Raw genomic sequence first — 25074 nt, 5'->3', positions numbered from 1 at the left:
AATGACGTAAAACTGACGTGAGGCCTCAGTTCTCTGCAGTGTTTGTTTACGGAAGTGTGTTGAGGCTGTTGATAGAGCCGAGCTTTGAGGGGCAGCACGGTGGATCCGCAGGAAACACCTGATGGTAAATTACTGGCTTCATCTAAAGGGTCATAAAGAAAGTCAACCAGCTAAGAGGGTCTTGGAAGAAAGTTGGGAAAGAAAGCATAGAAATAAAGCTTCGGATGGGGAGGAGAGAACATAGCAGAACAAAGTTGACAAAATAAACTTTGGACCCACTGAGTTGTGGACCATGAAACCAGTCTGGACTCTTCAAAAGACATATGTGGATATGGAAATACTAGCCTGTTAGTATTTCCATATCCACATATGTCTTTTGAAGACAGGGGCTGTCGTGGTATATACACTGAGAATCTCAGACTATCTCTGTGTATACGCAACTGAGTTTATTGCATTAGCACTGAAGTGGGCAGAACATATAACAGCAAACTATACTAACCAGCAGTGACTCAGTTTCTGCATTAACCAGAAATAAAACGGGATCAAGCAATAACCATCAAGATATACAGTATGAGTTATCTTCTTTAATTCATGGATTATCAGGAAGGGGGAAACATAAAGTTCATGTGGATACCAGCGCACTCAGGAACAAGAGCAACCGGCAAAGGAAGCAATCAAGAAGGAAAATATAGACATCAGAGTTAAACTTTAAAAATCAGAGGGGAAAAGCCTGCTTCTTCAAAACAAGTACACAACAAAACAAGGAGTAATTAAACAATGACAACAATACTGGGATAGTGCAACTAAGGGCAGACATGTACACCAAATACAGAACAAAGTAGGGCCAACAAGATACAGTGGAGCCAACTGACGAGAACAATTTATTATGAGCGAAATGATTTAAGAATTCCTATTTTTATTATAGGAAAGAACCCAACTGGACATAGTGAGCCATGTAAGGAAGCAAAAACAGTGGAGCATGTCCTGATTTCGTGTAGGAAATATGTACATCAGCTCACAGAGATTGGGGAGAACAGGGACAGGGGTTAGGGATCTGCTTGGATATGGAGACATGTAAGAAAAGCGACCATTGGCTTTCTGAAAACAACTGGACTAATAAAAAGAATATAGAACAAGTGAAGATCCAGGGATGAACTCAGTCAGAGGGAGGCAGTAATGGAATACAAAGGGTGCTAACTGCTATGAAACAACAAAGAATAAATGTGATGTTGGTAAGGTTGCTGAAAATGTTGTTATGAAATGTAGCAAATATGATGTAGAGCGCAGTGAGTTACGTAGTAGGATATATGAACTAGGGCGGAGATGGAGTTTGGAAGGGAGTTTAGGGATTAGTGACAAAATGAGGGAATGTTACAAGGTTCTCATTATTTTTCTGAAAGATACAGGTTTAAATTGTAAGATATAATAACATGTATATGTGTATGTGCATGTTTGTTTTATTTTAGGGGGAGTACTATTATTATCAATCATTTATTTGCAGAATGTAACCTGAAATACATGAAGCCCTGAGGCTACACACTCCGGTACAGTAGGTGGCGGTGTGCACCCTTACACGTTGGTGTGCGATCCCCCATTAAATTAGAGAAGAAGAAGAACAACAACAAACACCGAAGAAGAAAAAGAAGCAGCCAGGCTGCCAGGAGAAGAAACATCCAGCAAGCTAGCTACCGACGACTTCCACTCGGCCTGCTTCGCCTTTTTCAGGTGTCTGTCTTGACACATAGCGTAGAGATGAACTCATGTGTCCAGAATTGCACGAAGAGAATGATTTCTCTCCGCATGAAGAGATAACAGGACTGTTCTGTCTTTCAGGTTACCGTCATCAAAACACGTGTTGGCTTCTAGCAAGCGATGAAGATGAGGAAGCAACCAAATATTCTGTTAACAGGTCGGTGATAAAACGTTTCTGTTGGCTAGACACGTTCAGTTTAGATAACATGAGTCTATTAAATGAAACTTAAAACCATGTTAGAGTTGCGCTCAGTCATTGGGACTTTTGTGGACTTTGTTTAAACTACAGAAGTGTGCTATAGCGGTTTGTACAGGAGAGTTTATTCAATGAGGGTATATTCAACATGTATCAATGGATGGACGTGTCTCCCTCTCTACATGTCGTCGTTAGATATACAGTTACTGTAACCACCCGCCCAATGTATTTAAAGTAACTTACTACATTCGGTGAAATCATTAGTCGGTTGATTGACGAGTTAATAAAGTCATTGGTCCACTTTAACAACCTGATCACATCTCACCAGATAATGTGGTATGAATGACCTCACTTTAAAACTGCACACCAGTGAATGTGAACATTTTCAGATAGATAGATAGGTAGATGGATGCACACATACTTTAGTAGAGGGTGGCATTCTCCATGATTGACCAACAGTTTGTCGAGAGCCCGTCTCTCTGCCACTGACATAAGTAAGTCCAGCTCCATCCCAACCACGGAGCCAGCTCTCCTCACCAGCCTGTCCAGCTGCTTAGCAGGCCTCTTCTTAATGCTGCTTCCCCCGCACACCACAGCATAGAAGAGAATGCTAGCAAAAACAGACTGGTAGAAAATCAGCAGCAGTTTCTTACAGATGTTAAATGAGCCAAGCCTCCTCAGGAAATGGAGCCGACTCTGCCCTCTTCTGTGAATAATGTCAGTGTTTGCTGACCAGTCCAGTTTGTCTTCCAGCTGCAGCCCCAGGTACCTGTAGGTGCTGACCACCTCCACATTGACCCCCTTAACATGCACCGGTAGCAAATGGGGTCTGTGTCTCTGGAAATCCATCACCATTTCTATGGTCTTGAAGGTGTCCAGCAGTAGACTGTTTGACCTGCACTATGACACAAAGTCCTGCAACAGGCCGGGGCGGCACTGTATGCATCTCTCATATTAGTATACAGAAGGTGTATTGTCCTGTTCTTCCTGGTGGGGCATAGTGTGACTTGATTAAAGTCTCCAGAAATAACGATGAAGGCTTCAGGGTGTTGTGTTTGTAGCCTCACAATAGTGATGTGGATGACGTCACACACCGTCTCTGCATGCACACATGGAGGGCATGTAATATCATCAGAGACTCACCACTAGCAGCTCAATGTCACATCTGCATCTTGTCTCCTTCAGTTACATCACCTGATAGAGAGAGAGAGACAGAGAGAGAACACGTTACCATGTGGTGAAGGTCCCAACACCCTCCTTCTTGCAGAAAAGGAAAAAGCCATATCCATAGGAGATAGATATATTAACACAATACCTGCTGTAGAACAAGTTAACAAGTGTAACAAAGTTGGAAAAAAGAGCAAAAATACACATTAAACAGATCGAGCTACCGGAGAGGCTGGCAATCTCGTCAGCGCCATGTTTGATCAATGAAATCTCAAATGTTAATCGTCTCTCTGACAGGAACCCCTGGTGTTGGAAAGACCACTTTAGGAAAGGAACTGGCCCAGCGGACAGGGCTGACCTATGTTAACATTGGAGACCTGGCCCAGGAAGGTAAGAACCTTAACCAACTTTCACAACAAATGGATACCAAAGACTGAAACAAAACCTGACACTGAACGAAATTCTTAGAGCATGGAGCATCCTTCCTCCTTTTGTTGCATTGTCATTGTGCGACCTTAGGGTTTGACATCAGGGACCTGGGCCTGGATCCAAGTACACTTGACCTCAAAGGCCAGGTCATTTGATTACAAGTGTACTGTACCCTTGCCCGGGTCTGCTTGAAAAGGTGGTCTTGAGTACAGTTCGTATCAGGTGTGAAAGCAACTGTACTTAAACACGGAAGTGGACAAACAACATATAAGAAAGTAAATGCAATATGATGGCAGAGTCATTCTGAGGCTGTTCTAATTATCCTGATGCTCTTTCCTCAGGACAACTTTATGATGGCTACGACGAGGAGTATCAGTGCCCCATCTTGGATGAGGACAGGGTGAGCTAAATTCCACATGCAAGCTTTGAGCCTGGTTATGACCTGCCGGTCTATACTGCACAAAACAACTGATTTGGAACCACTGCAAAACTCTGCTTCCTTAATGTTCGTCGGTGTTACACTTTGATTCCCTGTGTTAGATCAGCGAACAATTTGAAATGGAAGCAGCAGAGGTCAAAATATCCTCAACGTTAATTGACATGTTCTTTCTTATTATTCGTCAGCCTACTTTTTTTTGCAGTTTACTACTTTAAAATACTCAGCTCAGTCTGGAATGTTTCGCAACAGCATTTCTCATTCCTATCATTCATACTACCAAAATATTTAATTTTTATAAATATTTCCATTTTTCCTCATTCAAGTAAATGATATTTTTTACCCTATTAATAATCTCAGCACCCCTTTAGATTTATCTTGTGAACCTTTGGAGGGGCCTGTCCCCTAGGTTGGGAACCACTGGATGAAAATACCTAATAGTATATAAAGTAATTACAATATAATATAAATGTTGTTAATATTATAAATGATCTAATAACATATCAGTTACAGGGCCATTTTTCTACAGAACAAGTTTTACTTTTGATTCCTTTAGCTCATAATACTGTACTTTTATTAAAGTAGTATGCAGGATTTTTACCTGTTGAGTATTTGTACATTGTTGTATTGCTACTTTGACTTGAGTAAAGGATTTTAATACTTCTTCCACCACTGGGTATTTGTGAGGGAGTTCCTACATGGCCTGACCCTCCTGAAGCTCACCAAAGTTTAATCTATTTCATTTTTAGTTTTGTCAATTATTTTGTTTATTGGTCAAATACTGGTTTCTAATGGTTTCTTTCTAATAAACCTTGCATTGGGTTAGTCACTCAGTTCATTCTCTTGTGCTTTGTTCCCACGCAGTCTATTTAAATGATGTTGTTTTGATGAGGAATTACCACAAACTATGACTGTTTAGTTGTGCTATCTTACGATCAATATATGGTAAATGTAAGTTAAAGTGTATCGCTGATGTAACCAGTTAGACCTCGAAGTGGCGATGGCTCTTAGAATGTATGAAAGGGTCTTAAAAAAGGTCTCAAAAGGTATACAATGCAACTTCCTGCATATACCCTGTTATATTTCTGTTAGTTTTGTTTTTTCTGATCCTATAAATAATTGCATTGCTTGTATTGCTAGGGGTCGAACAATATGGCTTTTGAAAGGCCAATACTGGTTATTAGAAATCAAGAAGACCAATATCTGATATTTGTAACGATATTCATTCCCAGTAATAAAAAAAAATGAAAATCTTCGTGTCAAAATTTAGAACAACCAGTGCAGAATGAACAGCAGTACAGTACAGTCTACTCAGTACTTCTTATTGCATGTCTGTATTGTATTTTTATGTTTGGGACCCCAGGAAGTCTAGAGGCATATCCATGTGCTTCTAATGGGGATCCTTAAATAAACATAAACATAATAAACTCCAGTTTATTATAGCTTTCAGTTATATAGTTGAAGCTTTTCAATGTTGGTTAAGACGGTGCCATGTGTTTACTTACTGCACAGAGGAAATCTCTTACTATATGAAGACAAATTATAGGCTAAATTATCACCACATTTGAGGGATTGTAGGGGAATCTTAGTCATTCTGTGAGCTGAGGAGTGTTTTAATTTGAAACTGTTGAACCAATATGAAGTAAACCATCACTAGAGATTGTATTAGGTTGGTTGAATGTCAATATTGTGACTTGATGTGATTGTGCAGGTGGTGGATGAGCTGGAAGAAAAGATGACAGAAGGTGGTGCAATTGTTGACTATCATGGCTGTGACCTGTTCCCTAAACGCTGGTTTCACATCGTCTTCGTCCTCCGCACAGACAACACCCAGCTGTACACACGGTTAGAGAGCAGGTAATTAACACTACATTTCTCATGTATGCTGAACCTCAATACATGTATGGCTATGGCTACTTGACTTTAAGTCCATGGACCATTGAGCTAGTGAATTTCAGATTTTGGTTTACATCTTTTGAACAATTCAAACCTTGTGCAGAAGCCAAGATCAAAAAGTGGCTAATGGTATGCCACTCTCAGCTCAGTTTGTCATAAAACTGATCAATGTAAGACTGTGAAAGTACATAATTAGAAAGACGACACACCCAAGTCACCAAAACTCAAACCATGTGGAGTTGGTCTGTGTATTAGTTAGCTCACAGAACTGACTAACTCTCCTTTTACATAACTGCAGCTGTCAATATTGTTTTATTGTGATTTTCACCTTTTTCAATCATTTTTCTGTGCTGAGGTGACAGCCATGTTGGTGACTTATATTGAGCAAGACAATGTAGATCACTGAGCAATTTGACACAAAACTAAAATGCATTTTACTATCTTCAGAACAAACTGCGACTTACTTGACTTGCACAATGTATCTTTTAAATTGACAATTGATGTCAGTTCTGTAATTCATGGCACAATTCAAAGGGGATCAAAATAATTGTGTCTCGTCAATGACTGCTGTACCCATTTTTTCCCATGAGGCACACAAGACTTCACCTCTCTATCAGTGTTCATCAGGAAGTGCTGCCCCAACAAGTGGTTATCTTCCAGTGTTACATTTTAAGCTAGTTTTACATGGTAAATGTTTAACCCCGTGATTCCACTGGGCAGGTCTGTTACTGAAGTGTTTTGTCGTCTTCCACGTGGCTTCATACTCCAAAGCAGGAGCGTGTCAGGAGCAGAGCATCATGCCTACCTGCTATTGTTGACTTGCTCAGATTGTGTGTATTTTGTCATTTTTCCTTGATTTTTGTGCTTCTACTGCTGTTAAGAAGGCTGCATGGTTAAGTTGTTTTGTTGTTTGTCTGTCTCCCTCCTCCTGTCCTGTGTGACTGACAGAGGTTACACAGGGAAGAAGCTGCAGGACAACGTGCAGTGTGAAATCTTCCAGACCATCTATGAGGAGGCCATGGAGGCGTACAATGAGGATATAGTCCACCAGCTGCCCAGCAACACTCCTGAGGACCTTGAGAAAAACCTGGAGCAGATAGCACAGTGGACTGAGCAGTGGATGAAGGACCATAACTAGAACCTGAACCCTGCCGGCAGGGTTCCACTGGCAAGACTGTCAACTAAAGGTTTTTGTATAAATAAAAATGCATTGTGGTTATTTTTTGAAATCTGCATTTATTTTCATAGATTTTTTTTTTAAGATGTTTGAAGTATAATCACTTTCTTCATGGAGCTGTTCTACCTGCCTCTAGTTCTGCATCAAATTGTTTTAACCTAATACAACATTTGGGTCAAGTCAAAGCATGTGCAGTGCTGCACTCATGTCATGATATTTTATAAATAAATGACTACCATGTCTTAGTGTTAATTACATCACACTTTGACTGTGGGTACAGTATCCAGGTCTGATAATACATGTGGAGCAGTGCCACCACCACCTCTTATCAAAGTCTTTCAACAGGCAGGCTGACCATTCCATGTTCAACAGATCCAGCTATTCCTCAAGCCAAGAGTCTCGAGAGAAGCAGGCTGGTTTACTACCTTCCAGTTTAGAGGAATGAATCTTTTAGTTGATAAGCAACCCAAAGTCCACAGCCTCGAGTGGCCACAGCATCTGGTTTTGACCCAGCAGGCCTGCAATGGGACAAACTGAGAAATTAACAATAAATAAAGTTCGACATTAGGGATATTACTGCTAATCAGAGTGTTTTAACTGCTGGACCAGTCCCAAAGCAGGTGGAGTAATGATCCACAGGGAGAGGTGTGTAATAACAGCTGTTTAACGCTACTCTTAGCAGACACTCTCTCCCCTCTATTCCTCTCTCTCTCTTCTTGGCTGTCCCTTCACCACCCTGTCAACTCGTCTCCCCTCTGTTCGTGGACTACTACAATGGAAAATGGAATTAGGTCAGAAAGATCTATTAACAATGACAAAAAAGCAGCAGGCTAAGAAACCAAACTAAGTGACATGGTCTGTCTAGTCAGTTCTATGGACAGCATCAGAGATGTGCAGCTCATTCATCATTTCACAGCACAAACGCCCACTGAATCGTAGGGCTTACAGTGATCATATGCCAAAATATTGAGAAACTAAAAAGCAGTTAAGATGTATTTTGAAAGATCTGGGCAGAATTTTAATTTAAATCATTCAAAAAATGAACTAATCTTAACAACAAACTCTAGTGTACCACAGGAAGGATGTCCAGCTGCTGGAGGGAATGGCTGCCACCTTCTTGTTATTGTGGAGGTGTTAAACTGAGCTCAGTAAGCGCTAATGCAAACTTGAGCACAAACACCACACGTAAAGATTATTAAACAGCAGTCTTATTTTCACCAGCAGTTTAATGTTGAAGCCTCGAAGGTTTAAAAACCTTTCCATTGTTCAGGTGTTCACGGAGCACTGACCCAACCTGATCAGGTTCATCTTCAACAACAACAGTAATCATTTCTACATAACCGGTACCGGTGGCCCTGGCACCATTGGTGCTCGGGACCTAATGAATGCCGTGCTAGAAGTTATTAAGTTGTCATTACATCACAGACACCAGAAACCATCAGAACAATCACTGGCTCTGACTGAAGTGATGTGGAGAGGAAGCTGTGAGTGAGAATACTAACGTTACTGAGAGGTTCTGGACGGAACACCGGAAAGGCTGCAAAGCAGATGGGTCTGAAAGTTGGTATGGACCGATCAGTACTGACAAGACAGTATTTATCCAAGACAGTAGGTGGCGGCAGCATAAGCACTTTTAAAGTTGTTTTACGATCTGCCAGTGAGCGAAGAAGAAGAAGAGGAGGAGGAGGAGGAGGATTACTTGTAAGAGGTTCTTGACGTACATGGACGGACGCGTGTGATATAATGGGTAAGCTTGAATTCTATTTGAAAAGATATGTGCGGGTCTGTGACGCTGTCTGATGTGTTACTGTGGGTCGGCCGACTCAGACACGGAACAACAGGAGGCGGACTGAGCCGAACCGGGCTGTCGGCCTGACTCAGAAGTTTCTGATGAACGGCTCGGTCACATACCGGAATGTGAGCGGGTGACCATCAGCGCTGAGTGTGTCAGAGCAGGATGAGCGACACGGAAGTCAGCGTGCTGGGATGTAGTCCGTGTGTTCGGTGTTGTCCGGTGCTGAAGGTCGTGACTGAGACTTCACCGGTTCAACAAGTTGAACTCCGAACAGCCGGGAGGCGGTTCTGTTTGCCCCCCCCCCCCCCGCTCACATAATGTGGAAGTGAACGGGACGTGAATATTCGCCAGTGTTGTACATATACCGGTCCTCCTGGAGGCAGTGTGGTACCGGTCCTCCCGCAGGCAGTGTGGTACCGGTCCTCCCGGAGGCTTTGGTGCTGTGGTTCCATTATTATTACTTCGCTGTCTGTCACACTCATTCCTCCGTGTCTTTAAACTTTACAATAGAAACAGTCCAATACTAAACAACCAACTAACCATGTCTCATTACTGTGTTCATCACATCAAGGCGGTGATGGTGCGTTCAATGTACCAGAGGAAGTTGCTTTGTGACTGACTGGTGACAGCTGGGTCAGTCTCACTAACACCAAACTTATACATGTCATATGACTCCTGATGAAGAAATGCCTCCAGAAAATGAAGGAACAGATTTCTTCAAGTTCTCTAGGTTAACAGCTTCTTTTGTTTTTTAGTATCGACATGTTGTTGGTTGTTGATTTGGTTTGTTTAAGGCTCCTGTTGGCAGTAACTGCAGCCTCAGCAGCAACATTTGGTCAGACCTGCCTCATTAGATCACAATCCCCCAGTTACCCGTACTTCACCCCCTGGCCTAATCACTGTGAGAACGCCGCTTCTGCTGCTGCTTTCCACTGGCTCTCTGGCCTCAGTGGCGTCATCGTTGCAGTTGATGGGTGTCACATCAGGGTGCAGAGGCTGCACATAAGAGAAGTAGACTACTTGAACAGAAAGTCATTCTACTCCATCCTTCTTCAGGGGATTGTCGGTGAGAGGGATTTATCGACATTTCGGCTGGACCACCAGGCAGGGTTCATGTTGTGAGCCTCCAACTTTTACACCACTTGGAAGGAGAAAATAGGCAAGTACAGCATGCTGGGTGACAGTGCCTACATTGGGCAGGCCTTTTCATTTGTCATCACTCCCAAACGTGACAGTGGGGTTCTCACAGAAGCAGACGAGCTGCAGAACTCCTTGACGGTAGGGTGCTAGTTGAGCAAGTCTTCGGAAGGATGAAATGCAAGTGCCAACCACGCTGATAGTTTGCAACAGAGACGCCTGAACAGCTCTACATGAGAGAAACTGTCAACAGTGATCGCTAAATGTGTGGCTGCAGCTTGCAGGTTGATTAACATCGTCCAGTGAACCTTTACCAGTGTACAGTTGGACACTACATTGTGTTAGTATTACTGAGGAGTGTTACATTCAGGTCAGTGTGTCCATCTGTTGTTGCTTGTTGGACTTGAGTTAGTCATGTCTTACTTTCAGCATATTTTTGGAGCATGCAGTACCTCTTTGGTTATTCTGGAGAATATTCTGGACAGTATCTGTCAGTGTTTTGGATTGCTGCATAATAATAAACACACATTTGCATAAAGCATATTTGTCTACTCCCATGTTGAAGAGTATTACAAACTTGAAAAATATCCCTTTAAGGTACATCTAGAACAGATAAAAAATGTGCCATTAATTTGTGATTAATCACGAGTTAACTATGGACCATGATGCGATTAAATGCGATTACATGTTTTAATGGATTGACAGCCCTAGTTATTATTGATGGAGAATGACCTAAGCTACTGCATATCAGCCACTTTGTTCTAGGTACCAAAAATCTGTTGATTATTATCACAGTTGATTGCTGCTGTTATAATGTTATGATGTTTGTAAATAATGTGTGTATTAATAAAGAATTATTTTGACAATGAACTGTTTCACCTTCAATAGGCCACATTGAAATGTTAGGTAGAAATAAAAGTCTAGGCAGATATCGATTATAATTTTGAATATTGAAGAAAAGTGACAATATTTGGTGCAAATTTAAGATGGCTTGTATCAAAAAAATATTATATACATAATTCACATAGTGGAAAAACAGCTACAGTATGACATATTTCTGTCATAGTTCTGTATCATTCTTGTAACAATCCAGTGTGCAGTGTGGAGTGATTCAAATGTATGGTGCATGTGTTACCAGCTGAGGCAGCAGCTTATTTCATCACATTTTTGGCTGATTTTAATACAATTGTACTGATTTTGTTGATTAGCTGTGGCCAACATTTTGATATGTTGTTGGATGTGCGTATGCCCCATATGTCGGTTGGTGTTTTCTGTAGTAATGAATGGAACGTTATTGATTTATACTGTGCTTTTATCCAAAGCCCCATACAGTATGCCTCTCATTCACACAAACACACTGATAGCAGCAAGCTACTTGAGCAAGGACACTTCGACATGTGGACAGGAGGAGCTGGGGATCATACCACGTATTCATTTATTGATTAATGGATAACCCACACTACCTTCTGAGCCATTGCCGCCCTTATGATTAGTGTTCCATCTTCTGTGTGTCCTCCACAGAGAACAGCAAGAATGCCACAGCCCAGAATGATGCTGGTGGTGACGGGAGATGATTTCGGCTACTGTCCCAGAAGGAACCAGGGGATTGTGGAGTGCTTCCAGGCTGGAGGCATTTCCAATGTGTCACTCCTGGTTAACGCATCTGCTGCAAAAGAGGCAGCAGATCTGGCTAAAAGGTAGTGCAGGTTCTCATAAAATGCTGTTGTACTTCCGATGTAAAATCCTGACACACTTCAGATCTCCTTAAAAAGGTAGTAGTGATATACCTGAATCTGTGTGCATTGGTTGTTTGGTATTTTTCTTACTCCCTAACATAACTAGCAAAACAGCTGTAGCACGATGTCTCATTTGATGTGACATTTAGACACCTCCAGCCAGTGCTTAATTTGTAAATCAGGAGGTCCCAGAGCACAGCCAGGGTGCTACTCCAGCAGGTCAGGGGGAGCAAAAAGTCACAGAACACTTCAGAAATCCCAAGTCAAATGTGCCGGGGGCACAGCAGACAAAGCTCGAGGGCTAGCAAAGAAAACAAGATAAAAAAAATAAAACTATCATCACAACACATTTATTGAGCAGAGCATTCACAATAATCACTAAAAACCTGCAGGGAGAGGTGTGTAATAACAGCTGTTTAACGCTACTCTTAGCAGACACTCTCTCCCCTCTTTTCCTCTCTCTCTCTTCTTGACTGTCCCTTCACCGCCCTGTCAACTCGTCTCCCCTCTGTTCGTGGACTACTACAATGGAGGGAAATGGAATTAGGTCAGAAAGATCTATTAACAACGACAAAAAAGCAGCAGGCTAAGAAACCAAACTAAGTGACATGGTCTGTCTGTCTGTCCGTCTGTCTGATGGATCGCCTTCAATATATTTTAGTTCTATGGACCACATCAGAGATGCGCAACTCATTCATCATTTCACAGCACAAACGCCCACTGAATCGTACGGCTTATAGTGATCTTATGCCAAAATATTGAGAAACTAAAAAGCAGTTAAGATGTATTTTGAAAGATCTGGACAGAATTTTAATTTAAAACATTCAGAAAATGAACTAATCTTATCAACAGACTATGAAGAAGTAACAGTTCTGCCCAAAATGCCCATGTATTTTATTGCAGAGAATCCACTGCAAAGCAGCCAGGACAAGCCGTCCGTTCTTAATATACCAGCACCTGCTGCGAGAGGTGATTGTGTAGTGTACACAGGAGAGGATGTCGAGCTGGCCACAGAGCACTGACCCAACCTGATCAGGTTCATCTTCAACAACAACAACAGTAATCATTTCTACATAACCGGTACCGGTGGCCCTGGCACCATTGGTGCTCGGGACCTATATATATATATATGTATATATAGTATATGTATGTATATGTGTGTATAATATATATATATATAATTTCTTATTTTAAATAACTGAAATTGAATCGAAATTAAAAAATTAAACAATCTTTGGTATTAACTTCATTAGAACTGTTGAACTGAACATTAGGGCCCTCTCTCTCTCTCTGTCTCTCTCTCTCTCTCTCTCTTTCTCTCTCTAGTAGTTAGTCTAATTTGAGTTGAAAAACTACAATCTAAAAAAAAAATACTGGCTCAACTTAAAAAAATTAAGGTAACAATTTGCATGGATCTTTTAAAGTAGTTTCAACTCAGCCATTATTGAGTAAATCCCATTGTTATTAAAGTAAACCTACTTAATTTTCATGAAAAAGTTTAGGTAATATTAACTTGTCAAATTACTTAATTTAAGCTATTTTAACTTATTTATTTTACTTCCATTCTACTCAGAAATGTCCATGCAAATTGTTACCTTAATTTTTTTAAGTTGAGCCAGTATATTTTTTACTTTGTATTAGTAACTTAATTCACTTTAGCCAGAATGAATTACACATAGCAATTCCTTTTTTGTGATCAAACCTTTTATGGTAAAACCAAAGTAAACTTATCAACTATATTATTAAATTACTATTTTAGAACTTATAAACAAAATAAACAATGCCTACTTAGACAAAAAATTAATAAATAAATTCACACCCAAATCAGTTTTAAAGGGGAACTGCAGTATTTTTCAACCTGGGCCCTAATTCCCGATGTGTGTGTGCGAGACTGATGGAGAGAAGAATATCTTTAATTGGTCCAGTATTGAGGGAGAGCGCATCAGCCAGCGGCCGCAAAACAAGCTAAAACGTAGTTCTTAGGCGCAAATGCGCACCGTCAAAGTGTGTTCACAAGGAGTACTCTTTTTTCCCTCCGACAGGCTCAGGTGGTTACTCTAAGTCCTGACAACAATATGGAAAGCGTTTCTCTTACCCTTCACACAAGAACTACGTTTTAGCTTGTTTTTCGGCCGCCGGCTTTTACAAGGAAGTTGCCCTTAAAAAAGGAACATGCAAACTATTCATGTAAATTTTGTAGGACCAATCCGCTGAATCCAGTGCTTTATTCTCTGTGCATGTTAAAGACGACTGCCAACTGTCAACAGTACAGGTGCTGTTTGTTGCACAAAAAAACTTGACAAACATAACAGTGCAACATATCCTGTTGAATTTGAGGACAGTCTAACACATTTTTAGCACAGCTAGTTTATTTTTTAAAGACATTACCTTCGGACTGGCTGTCAGACCATCCAGCTCAGGGAATATCTTTTGAAATACTATGAAAGTATTTTTCAGTTCTTTTGGGTAACTGAGGTTGAGTCTGTATATCAGCCCTATTAGCAAGGCACAGGCTCTGGGTACGTCCAGGTCTTGCAGGACTTCTGTTCCCTCACTCAAGATACTCGCGCTGGTTGGATCAGACATGGTGGCACCTCTGGATATGACAATCTTCATCACTTCATTGACAATATCCCCACCATCCTGGCATAACTAAGTCAGAATCAATGTCAGTGTTTTAGTCATCATATTTAAAATCAAGAGTAGCACAAAGTACAGTAACATTATGATCAATAATGATCAATGTTGTGGTGACTACAGACCCATTTTTCCCATTTTGTGAAAACTTAAGTATCAGCAGATAGAAATGGCACACAAACAATGGCAATATGAGTATATTTTATGTGCTTATGTTATGTAATGTGATTAAAATAACTAGTCTTTTCCTATATAAGGATATGTGGTGTTGGTTCCACAGTCCACGTTTGCAAATTCCACTTGGACAGAATTTTCTTTTGCTGTGGCTCAATTAACCAACTTAAATCTCACTCAAAAGTAAGCATAGTGCTTAAACATCAACATCCATGGATTTAAAAGCAAAATATTTGCAGTAACTCAACATTTGTCACAGGTAAAGTAGTGAATGTCAAGCGGCCCACCCATGCAGCTCTTGCTGACCAAATCTTCATCGACGTAGTGCCAACTTTGAATTAGTACAGAACAAAACACGTTTTCTCTTACCGTTGCAGTGTCACAACTACCGCTACAGAGGTTCAGTGCCAATTAACAGTGTTCAGCTACCACTGCAAACAAAAGATACAAAAGACTGCTCTGAAACATGGTGCTCTTAAGACGTTAGTTAGCTTAAACTATGCAAACTCTCGAACTCAGTGAATTAGCTTAGGACAAGCTACAACTTTAATTTTAGTTTGTGAAAACTAATTCTGTGTGCTGATACAGTTAGTACCTCTCAGTAGATAGACAAGTTGCGCGAACTCAATCGTTTTCTATTGTTAAGAAAAGGTAAGTGTTGATTCAAAATCGATATGTATTTAAGTTAAGACACTTTTCATTATTTTCATTTTGATCAACTGCCTAAAACGTGTGTATGTTCTGTGGCTGAACTGACCAGGATTACTGTTGCACGTCCTGTTACATTGTTAAATGCCCCTCTTACTCATTAACGTTCATGCATTTCCCCGGGGTAAGAAGGATCCTGAAGTGTGCGATTTTATTTATTCATGAATTGATGGATAGTTGCGTGGATGGATTATTTGAAAGAGAGAACGCCATGTTGGTAAGTACAGTATTAAGTAACGTAACATCAACAGAATGGTTTCTGTTCCTGCCTGCCTGCCTGGCTGCCTTCAGTGTCCTGTTCCTATCTTGGAAAGGGTGATGGTGTTGCGTTATAAATTTGAGACTGATAAACTGAAAATGGGTCAGATGAGAGAGGTCTGGCAAGGGGAGAATAGATATGACTTGAATGCCACACTTGACAGCCTCGGGTAAAATCAGCTGTTCCAATGTCTAACGTTACCCCGGGACAGATTTAACATTGACCCATATTTTCTAACCCTTGGTCTTAATTTTAATTTGGTCTTAAACATTATTTGGAATTGCACCAGTTGAGCTGCTTTTGATTGCAGACAGTTACTTTACATAAAATGTGATTTTGTAATTACACATAAAGAATATAAAGTGGTTGTGGATGCTCTGCTTGGAGGGTTTGATGATTTCTATTAAATTCTACTGTTGGTCCCAGCTTAAATGTGACAAAGAACAGCATTTTACTCAATGGAAATCTATATTTTTTATGGAAAAATCCTGAAATGCTTAATAAAGTAATCAGAAGTATAAAAGTTTTTAAAAAACCTGGGAAAATATCTTGGATAACTGAAATGATGGAACAGTTAGTAGCAAGTCACTAAAGACGTGCAATACCTTGAACAAGTATGACTTTGCTGATAATGGAATTACTCTCCTTGGTTGTTTATTTAAGTATTTTCTGACTGTTATTAAACAATGAAAATGTGTGCTTGGCAATTGCTAAAATTGTTCTAGGTGTTTGTTAAAGCATTATTATTTGGTTGAAAAGTAGTTTGAGGTGGTTGCAAAGGCTTCCCAGGGTTTTTCACAAAAAAAAAACCCAGACATTTTCAGCCACCATCACATGATATTACAGAAACTTTTTTTCCCCTGTCAGGCACGACATCCCCATTGGCCTCCATGCCAACCTGTCAGAGGGCGTTCCAGTATGTCAAAGCCTCCAGCAAGTTTCTACACTGATAAACCAGCGAGGCGTCTTCCAAGGGAAGATGGGCTTCCGTCAGGCCCTGGAGAGGGGTCAGCTCAGCATGAAACAGGTATACTAATCCAAAGTCTTAGTCGTGTTGTGTGCATGTATTAAATGAGGCCATAGAGCTACACCTGATTCATCCAGATTCTGAAAAAAAAAATGTTTATGCTTATGTTTATTTGTAAAGAAATGCAACAGAAATATTACAATAAACAAAAAAAACAGAAATTAGTATAATCTACAAATATGGGTAATTCCATAGATAGGTAGATAACTTTATTACTCCCCGAGGGGAAATTGGGTTATCATAGCAGCTGGTACATTCAAGTACAAATACAATAACAATACAAATACAAGTACTATATACAATATACAAAAAAACAATGAAGTACTATATACAATAAAATGTTTAAATAGAATAAAATTCTGAGGTAAATAAAATAAAATGCTGAGGTATCGAGGAGTAAAGTGGAACATAAGGTTCAAGAGAGTAAGGTGCAGTTTTATTTACAGTTATAATAATGTAACTACAGTAGTAATCATTTTGGATTATTTGTGTGTTTTGGAACTCACTCAAAATCCACAACTTTTCCCAGTGCATGTCATGGATTTTCTTAAAAAACTTGAAACTTCTATGTCTATAGCTGTACTCCAAATACTTTTTAAGTTTTGAATTTTTGAAGTTTGGCCCTCTGAGCTAAATTTCTGCATTTTAGTGATTCCTAGTATGATTATTGTAAACCTCACCAATTGCTCTGTTTTCACTGGATTGAGTTGAAATCTGAACTTCCAAGAGACTGTGAGCAAACTTGACAACATTCATTAATTTAAATAGTTGTTGCTGAATGGTTACAGTAATCAAGTTAATAACAGGAAGTCAGGTTTTGATTGTAGATTTTCCCAAGAAGGATTATTCTAATATCCTAACTTTAGTATATTAAAGTGTTGATGTTCATTGCATACATATATAAATTCAAAGATGTTATATTACTCCTTCATTATTTTTTTTAAATGAGCTATTCTTTTGTACTTTTCACTGCCTGTAATATTACATCAAGTGTTTTTATTTCATCAGTAGATATCTGTACTGTGTTGACTTCAAGGTTTTCTATCTGTCTCTGATAGGTGTTGAGCCTGTTTTTCATTGGGTTCTGGAAATGTTCACGTTATAGCTGGAAATGCATACCAATCATTGCATACCAGCGTTCATTGCATACCAGGTGTCATCCTGTTCTGTATGTCTGGCCAAACTTCAAAAAATCAACTTCTCCAGTTGGCTTCTGCCTCTAGGATTTTCCAGTTCAGCAGGGCTCCATGATCTCACTATAACATCAAACTGCTTAATGATGAAATAAATGATGATTGTCCTTTCTAAATAATTCTGGTTTTATTGCAATCCATTTTGCAGTAACCCACACAAACCTGTTTGAGGTGGGATTATGCCCGATCTGCTTTATTGGTTTCAATGCAACTTGAATTTAGAAATTAGCTCAGAGTTTAAAATTGTGAAATACTATGTGTGTATTGTGGGTATTGTTTATGTAAGGAGTTAAGATTAATATGTATCCAGACACACAGAACAAGATGACATCATCTAGTATGCAACAAACCAAACCATTACAAGATGTCACTTGCATATTTTCAAACCCAATGAAAAACAGGCTCAACAGGTATCAGACAGATAGAACATCTTGAAACCTTTGATCCCAAAGTGTTGTTTGCCCCATTCTCAACAGACCAGTAAGTACTTGGTTAGGTTAATGACACAGGTTCACACACTATAAGACAAGTTTGTGACTGATGTCTTCATATTTAGCTTCCCAAGCCACAAATAGGCTTGATACATTGTGCATGTCCTGACATATCAGCTTTTGTGAGGACATATGTGTGCTGACCAGTGTGGTGCCTACTTACTGAAAAATAGTAATTTGTTGCAGTTAGTTATCTCATTAAAGATAACTACATTACTTAACTGATTGCTTCAGAATCAACTTCATTGACCAAATATCTTTATACATGCAGGGAAATTGACTCTGGTTTTTCACTGCTCTCATTGTACTTACACAGGAATAGACATACAGCTATGAACAAGGAGCTAAAGGTTCAAAGCTAAACAAATAAAGGTAAAGAATGGTAAAGATTAAAGAATTGTAATGTACAATGTAACTGTAATGTACAAAAGTATATAAGGAAAAATCACAACTTGCCAATGACTTAACAACACAAGTAAAAGTCTATATACAAGCCAAGTGCTTAGAAGCAAGTTGTTAACAATAAAAAATAATGCAAATACATAAATGAATACATGTTAATGTAAAGTTTGCCTTATCTTTTTTAATCTCCTTCACTACCTTTTCCTTAACATGGCATAGTGATACTTATCATGTTGTAGTTTTGTTTTCATGGCAGTTTGTAGAGCAAGCTTGTGCTTTTTCCATCAATTTCAAGATGTTATCATTTAACCAAGCTGGACTATTCTTTTCAGCCCTTTGTTTAATTTTGCGGGTAAATTGTGTGATAATGTTCTGTATTTTGCTTGAGAAAGTCAGACAATCTTGTTCCAGATTAATTCCCAATAACAACTCGTTCCAGTTTATCTGCTGGACCGAGGTTGTGGAATTGTTTTGCTTCCTCTTTGGAATCCTGTTATATCCTGTTATTTTTGTATTGTGATAGCTGGATTAATTTAGAAATGTCGTATAAATACTTGTGAAATGCAAAGAAACAAACGTTGTATTTGCCTTTGTGCCTGGGCTGCCACAAAATGATCCCAGTGCATCTGTGCTGCCAAACAATGCTAAATAAAAATGCAAAAAATTTAACTGGAACTCTATGGGCACATCCCATTACCAACCACCAAACATAGGTTTGTATTTCGCCACTGAAAGACCGGGTAATTGCTCAATTATTGAGTGGATAAACAGCCTTCAGTCATATGAAATTAGCACTGTGTTTGAGGTTGGATCTCTGCTACATATGTGAGCCGTGTTCACTTGATTGTGTATTTGATCTGTAGCTTCATTAGAATCATAGTCATAATAGTAAAAGTCCCTTGCTGTATTGTCCATAAATGCACACCCAACTTAGAACCGACTTTTTTCTACTACCTAACCACCAGGTGTGTTTTTCCTTACCAGGTGGAGTTGGAGTTGAGAGCCCAGGTCAGGCTGTTCAGGGAACTCACAGGTCAGCTGCCCCACCACATGGACGGACATCAACATGTCCATGTACTGCCAGGTATGAAAAGTCCATGATGAAAGCAAACAAACAAACAAAAAGTGAACTTTAACTGCTATTGTACTCAACCACAGATGCCCCGTACATGACCCAACTAGCTACACTTTTTCAATGACAAAGACAATGCTAGAAAAGTTGAAATGTTTAAGGTTTTTAAATGTTGTTGTCATGTAATGTGTGTGGGATCTGTCAACAATCAAGCCCAGTTGATAATACTTAGACTGCATTCTAACTTCTACAACACCATACGTTACGTTACATGTTTGCATTCATGTCTATGTACAGATAAACTAAGAACTGTTCGAGTATAAGTAGTATCATAAATTAGGTCATGGCCTCATCTCAACTGCTTAACGTTTTTTGTGATTGGTCTTCTCCTTTCTAACTTTATAAGGTTATTCTCTCTATTTTTATTATTTTCTGTGTCATTATTTTCCATCTTTGAACGGATGGACTGGTCGGTTTCAGCCAAATACTGTTATTTGCCTCATGGCTGCAATTTTGAGTATTCTATAAAGGTACTTGTCTGTTTCCCGCGTTAGCCCTGGGGGTGACTTTCCAAGAATGATGTATGTAGGGTTAAATGTGTTTTTCATATTAAATAGATCTATGATACTCGCCATTACAGAATGCCATTATGATTTCAAATCTCAACAGGGATTAGGGATCCCATGTTTTTTCTCTGAAATATACCAAGTTATTATCTGTTTTATGAATTGAAACAATGTGTTTAGTCCTTTGACGTGTAATTAGTTATTTCTGTCTATATACTGTAAGATTAAAATTATAGCTCAAAATATTGCTAATAATATGGTGTTAATGAAAGTTATTATACAGACTACTGTTATTCTCTCGACCAGCGATATGACTTTATAGTCAGTACAGTAACACAGTGAAGCCTGTTCCAGATTAGGCAAGACTGGGTCTATTAACATGCATTTTAATTTAGGGGAAATAATTCATTGTAATTCAAAGTAAAGCATTAGCAAAATTGTGTTCAGTGATTGAACTGTCTAGTGTACAGAAACCATTAACAAGGACTTTATACTCAAATATTTATTCACTAATCTACAAAGAAGTGACAACAACAAAACACAAACTAAACTATGGTGACAAGACATTTAACAGAGAACAAAGGGGTTCGGGAGTTTTGACCAGGTAGGTGTAAATGGAGCTGTATTCAGCAACACGATAGAACTCTGAATGGAGGAACCTTAGAACAGACTGTGCTTGCATCGTTCAAAGCTGAGGGTGTTCAGAGTAATCTGAAAGAAACCAGGAAATCTAAGTTTGAACTTAATGTTTTATTATCGTAGCCTATACTTACTGAACCTGTAAACCATGGACCATATTATTCAACCCTTGGAAAGTTTGTTATACCTGACGAGGCTGCAGGGGAAGGCGTTGCGTCAATCCTCTAATAGGGCTTTGTTTGGCGAAGGGTCCTGCATATCTCTCTTTCTCCTCATGTCATGCACCTTTTGGGAAAGTGCGCTGGCCATCTTCAGTTTCTTCAGCCCTGACTTATGTGTAGCAGGCCTCTGGCTTTTTTCCAAGTATTCTTCAGTTGCCAGCATTCAGCCAAGGTCCGGGCGGGGGCCAGTGCCAGTGGCGATCATCTCAAAAGCATTACATACTGTACAGCGAGGAAAATAAGTATTGACCGTGTCAACATTTTTTTCAGTAAATATATTTCTGATGGGGCTATTGACATGAAATTGTCACCAGATGTTGGTAACAACCCAAGTTATCCACACATACAAAGAAATCAAAACATATAAGTCCATAAATTAAGTTTTGTATAATAAAGTGGAATGACACAGGGAAAAAGTATTGAACACGTTTACTGAAATGTATTTAATACTTAGTAGAAAAGCCTTTGTTGGTAATGAGAAACTAGTTGCATGCATTGCTCAGGTGTGATTTTTTGCCCATTCTTCCACACAAACTGTCTTCAAATCTTGAAGGTTCCGGGGGTCTCTTCTATGAACTCTGATCTTCAGTTCTATCCATAGATTTTCAATTGGATTCAATCGGGTGATTGACTGGGCTATTCTAGCAGCTTTATTTTCTTTCTCTGAAACCAATTGAGTTTCCTTGGCTGTGTGTTTGGGATCATTGTCTTGCTGAAATGTCCAGCCTTGTTTCATCTTCAGCATCCTGGTAGATAGCAGCAGATTCTTATCAAGAATGTCTCGGTACATCCATTCATCCTTTCTTCAACTATATGAAGTCTGCCAGTACCATATGCTGAAAAACAGCCCCACACCATGATGTTCCCACCTCCAAACCCTCACTGTTGGTATAGTGTTTTTGACAGTATTTCATAGGCTTGTCCAAATGTTGTGCAGCAAACTTTAAACAAGCTTCAACATGCTTTTTCTTCAACAATGGAGTCTTGCACAGTGAGCGTGCATAGAGGCCAAGGCGGTTGAGTGCAATACTTATTGTTTTCTTTGAAACAACTGTACTGCTTATTCCAGGTCTTGGCTCTTGGACGACTCTTCTGATTATTCTTTTGATTCCTCTGTCAGAAATCTTGCAAGGAGCACCTGGTCGTGGTCGGTTTATGGTGAAATGATTTTCTTTCCACTTCTGGATAATGGCCCCAACAATACTCACTGGAACATTCAGAAGTTTAGAAATACGTGTAACCAATGTCATCAGTATGTTTTGCAACGATAAGGTTGCAAGGGCTTGAGAAAGCTCTTTGCTTCTACCCATCATGAGATGCCCATTGTGTGACACCTTGGTAATGAGAAACCTTTTTATAGGCCATCAATTAGGACTAAACCAGCTGATATAAATTTTCCCGATAGGGGGCAGGATTGCTTTCTAAATACTGACTGTACTGTACTGTACTGTACTGTGAAATACAGATTTTCAGCTGGTTTCTTGGCTTTCCATGCCTTTTTGCATCTCCTTTTCTTCATGTGTTCAATACTTTTTCCCTGTGTCATTTCACTTTATTACACATAACTTAAATTATGCACATATATGTTTTGATTTCTTTGTATGTGTGGATTACTTTGGCTGTTACCGACATCTTGTGACAATTTCATGTCAATAGCCACATGAAAAATACATTTTCTGAGATAAATGTTGATGCGTTCAATACTTATTTTCCCCGCTGTACAGTATATTGAGACATTGACATCTTTAAACGGGCACAGTGAAATGAACTGGGAAATAAAATCAACACACTAGCCCCATTCACACTGCCCTTTCAGTGAGGGAATCATGCGCCAAGAGGGGGGACAGTTTCGCTGCGGCTCTGATGCGCCTCCAGAGGTAGTATCAGAGCTGCAGAAGAGGCGACCTGGCATCTGTGTGAATTAAAAAGCCGGAGGTGTGGATCAGGGGCTTGTCGATCTGTTGGTGTTTACAGTCTGACAGATAAACAGATCCTTCACTCATCAAATAAAAGAGAAATGTCCCACAAAGCAATGTTACAGGACCAAATGTGGTAACTGGTAGTGTCTTTGGCCTCTTATGAGGGAAAAAATACCACAGTTTTACGTGGAAAAGCCTCTGTCATCCTGTCTGTCATCCTGTCTGTCATCCTGTCTGTCCTATCGACTTTTTGTCACATTTCTGCCCAAAAAACAGCGTCTGTCCACGGCAGCAGAGCCAGGCGGCTCCCACAGTTGAATGGCGGTGATTATGTGAAGTGATTCAGAGCAAAAAACTTTAACTCACCTTCCACTGTTGTGTTGTTGTAGTAACTGTCTCTGGAAACTTGTATTGAAAAGAAAAATCACTGTGACAGTCAGCCCTCCCGACCGAGACTTCAGTGAACTTTCCCCCAGAAAACAGCATCCCTCCCCGCGAGTGAGGGAGTCAGACAGCGTCCTGTTTACTGATGGCAATTATGTAATTTAGAGCGAAAAACATAAATTTGTCACTTTCCAGGATGTTTGGTGGGTCAGGATCTCAATCACAACACATTATAACAGCATCCATATGATTATAAAAAGTCAGCGGGTACATATGGGGTACTGTTGTCCAGTGATTGTTCCTTCTTCTCTTGGATGAGAAAGGCTGTAGTGTGAGTTAACAGGCATTAGAGGCATGTCAATAAGCATCTCCACAGGCCAAGGCACCCTGGGGTCCGGGGTCCTGTGGTCCTGAGAGAACAGTTCACACTTCTTTGTAAAATCTGGGCCATGTCTGAAGAGGTGGAATTGGTGACAGTTTATCAGAGAAACTTCTTTGATGACCATGTCCTGGTGTACTTGGAGTCATTTTAAGACTCTCCCTGAGTGTCCTGAAGACACGGGGCTGAGGTTTCCCAGTCAAATCCAAATTTGCATGTGGCTGGTAATCCTGTAATATGGTTAAGTTTTTACACAGTCACGGTCAAAACTTTACATACACTTGTATGTATATCAAATCAATGCAAGATGAGGCATCACCAAGTGGTTCCCGAGCCACATGACCTCCTCTCTACCATGATGACCTGGAAGAGGGCAGGACACACAAGATAATTAGCAGTAAAACAGAAAAGATCACAGTGAAGAGGCATCACATTGTATAGAAATACAGATATAAGGAGATAGTAAAACAAAGAAGAGCAATGATCCAGCAGAGCTGAATGATGTGAGGCAGCAGGAGCCAGGAGAAGTAGATGGTCCCAGGGGCCCCGTGGTCCATCAGAAGGGAGCCTGAATGAAAAGAGAGGAGGAGGAGAAAGAGGAAGAGGAGGAGGAAGTTATGGAGAGTGAGAGAGCGACACAGCTTGCAGCTTGTGGGGACAGAAAACAAAAAGAAAAGTTATAGAAATCTGATGTTAATCAGAATAAACAGATTGTTTCTCGCCGGCAGGACATGATGTCAATTCTAATACTATTAGTAACTCATTGAGACTGAGACCGACCCACTGAAGAAGCTAGCAATCCAAGTCAAGGACTGATTAAAGGTCAAGTCAAAGAAGTGAGTTTTGAGTTTAGATTTAAAGGCATCAGTAGAGCCAGATTGTCTGATTTTCAGATTTCTTCTGGGAACAGTCAGGAGCCCTGAAGTCTGAGAGCATAATGCACAAGGTGGAATATATGGTATAATAAGATCTGACATGTATAACAGGGCGAGGCCGTGTACAGTTTTGTATGTCATCAGCAGCACCTTAAAGTCTGATCTTAAAATCTTTTCTTGTACATGTTAAGACTCTAGCTGCAGCATTCTGAACCATCTGAAGACTTTCAGTGCTGTCATGGGGAAGAAATATAAATATATATAAATAATGCATTGCAATAATCTGGCCTAGACGAAACAGAGGCATGAATCAGGATCTCTGCGTCAGCCGTGGACAGGAAGGACCTAATTTTAACTATGTTGCGCAGGTGGTAAAAAGCGATCTTGGTAATTTTTTTGATGTGCTG

General features: G+C 39.9%; 2 protein-coding genes across 3 annotated transcripts in view; both read left to right on the top strand.

The window, feature by feature from the left end:
• The first annotated feature begins 48 nt into the window (after window positions 1-48).
• On the top strand, window positions 49-7305 carry ak6 (adenylate kinase 6). 2 transcript variants are annotated; one of them, XM_084359695.1, is made up of 6 exons: window positions 49-124; window positions 1834-1909; window positions 3413-3505; window positions 3886-3944; window positions 5692-5837; window positions 6825-7305. In XM_084359695.1, exons 2-6 carry the CDS (start codon window positions 1873-1875, stop codon window positions 7012-7014), a joined length of 525 nt encoding a protein of 174 aa, XP_084215821.1. In that variant the 5' UTR covers window positions 49-124; window positions 1834-1872; the 3' UTR covers window positions 7015-7305. The 2 variants fall into 2 exon arrangements, with proteins under 2 accessions (XP_084215821.1, XP_084215820.1); XM_084359694.1 differs by lacking the exon at window positions 49-124 and adding an exon at window positions 1598-1725.
• Window positions 7306-8639: 1334 nt separating this feature from the next.
• The window catches only part of ydjc (YdjC chitooligosaccharide deacetylase homolog), a 30209-nt gene continuing 13774 nt past the window's right edge, over window positions 8640-25074 (top strand). Inside the window, exons 1-4 of the mRNA XM_084359062.1 lie at window positions 8640-8800; window positions 11507-11682; window positions 16367-16526; window positions 19597-19696. Coding sequence (XP_084215188.1) covers window positions 11519-11682; window positions 16367-16526; window positions 19597-19696 — 424 coding nt within the window. The 5' untranslated portion in view covers window positions 8640-8800; window positions 11507-11518. The remainder of the gene's footprint in view (window positions 8801-11506; window positions 11683-16366; window positions 16527-19596; window positions 19697-25074) is intronic.

This window comes from Pagrus pagrus (genome assembly GCF_965226575.1).
Source record: "Pagrus pagrus genome assembly, chromosome: 8".
NCBI lineage: Eukaryota > Metazoa > Chordata > Actinopteri > Spariformes > Sparidae > Pagrus > Pagrus pagrus.
This window is presented reverse-complemented; position numbering and strand designations above follow the sequence as displayed.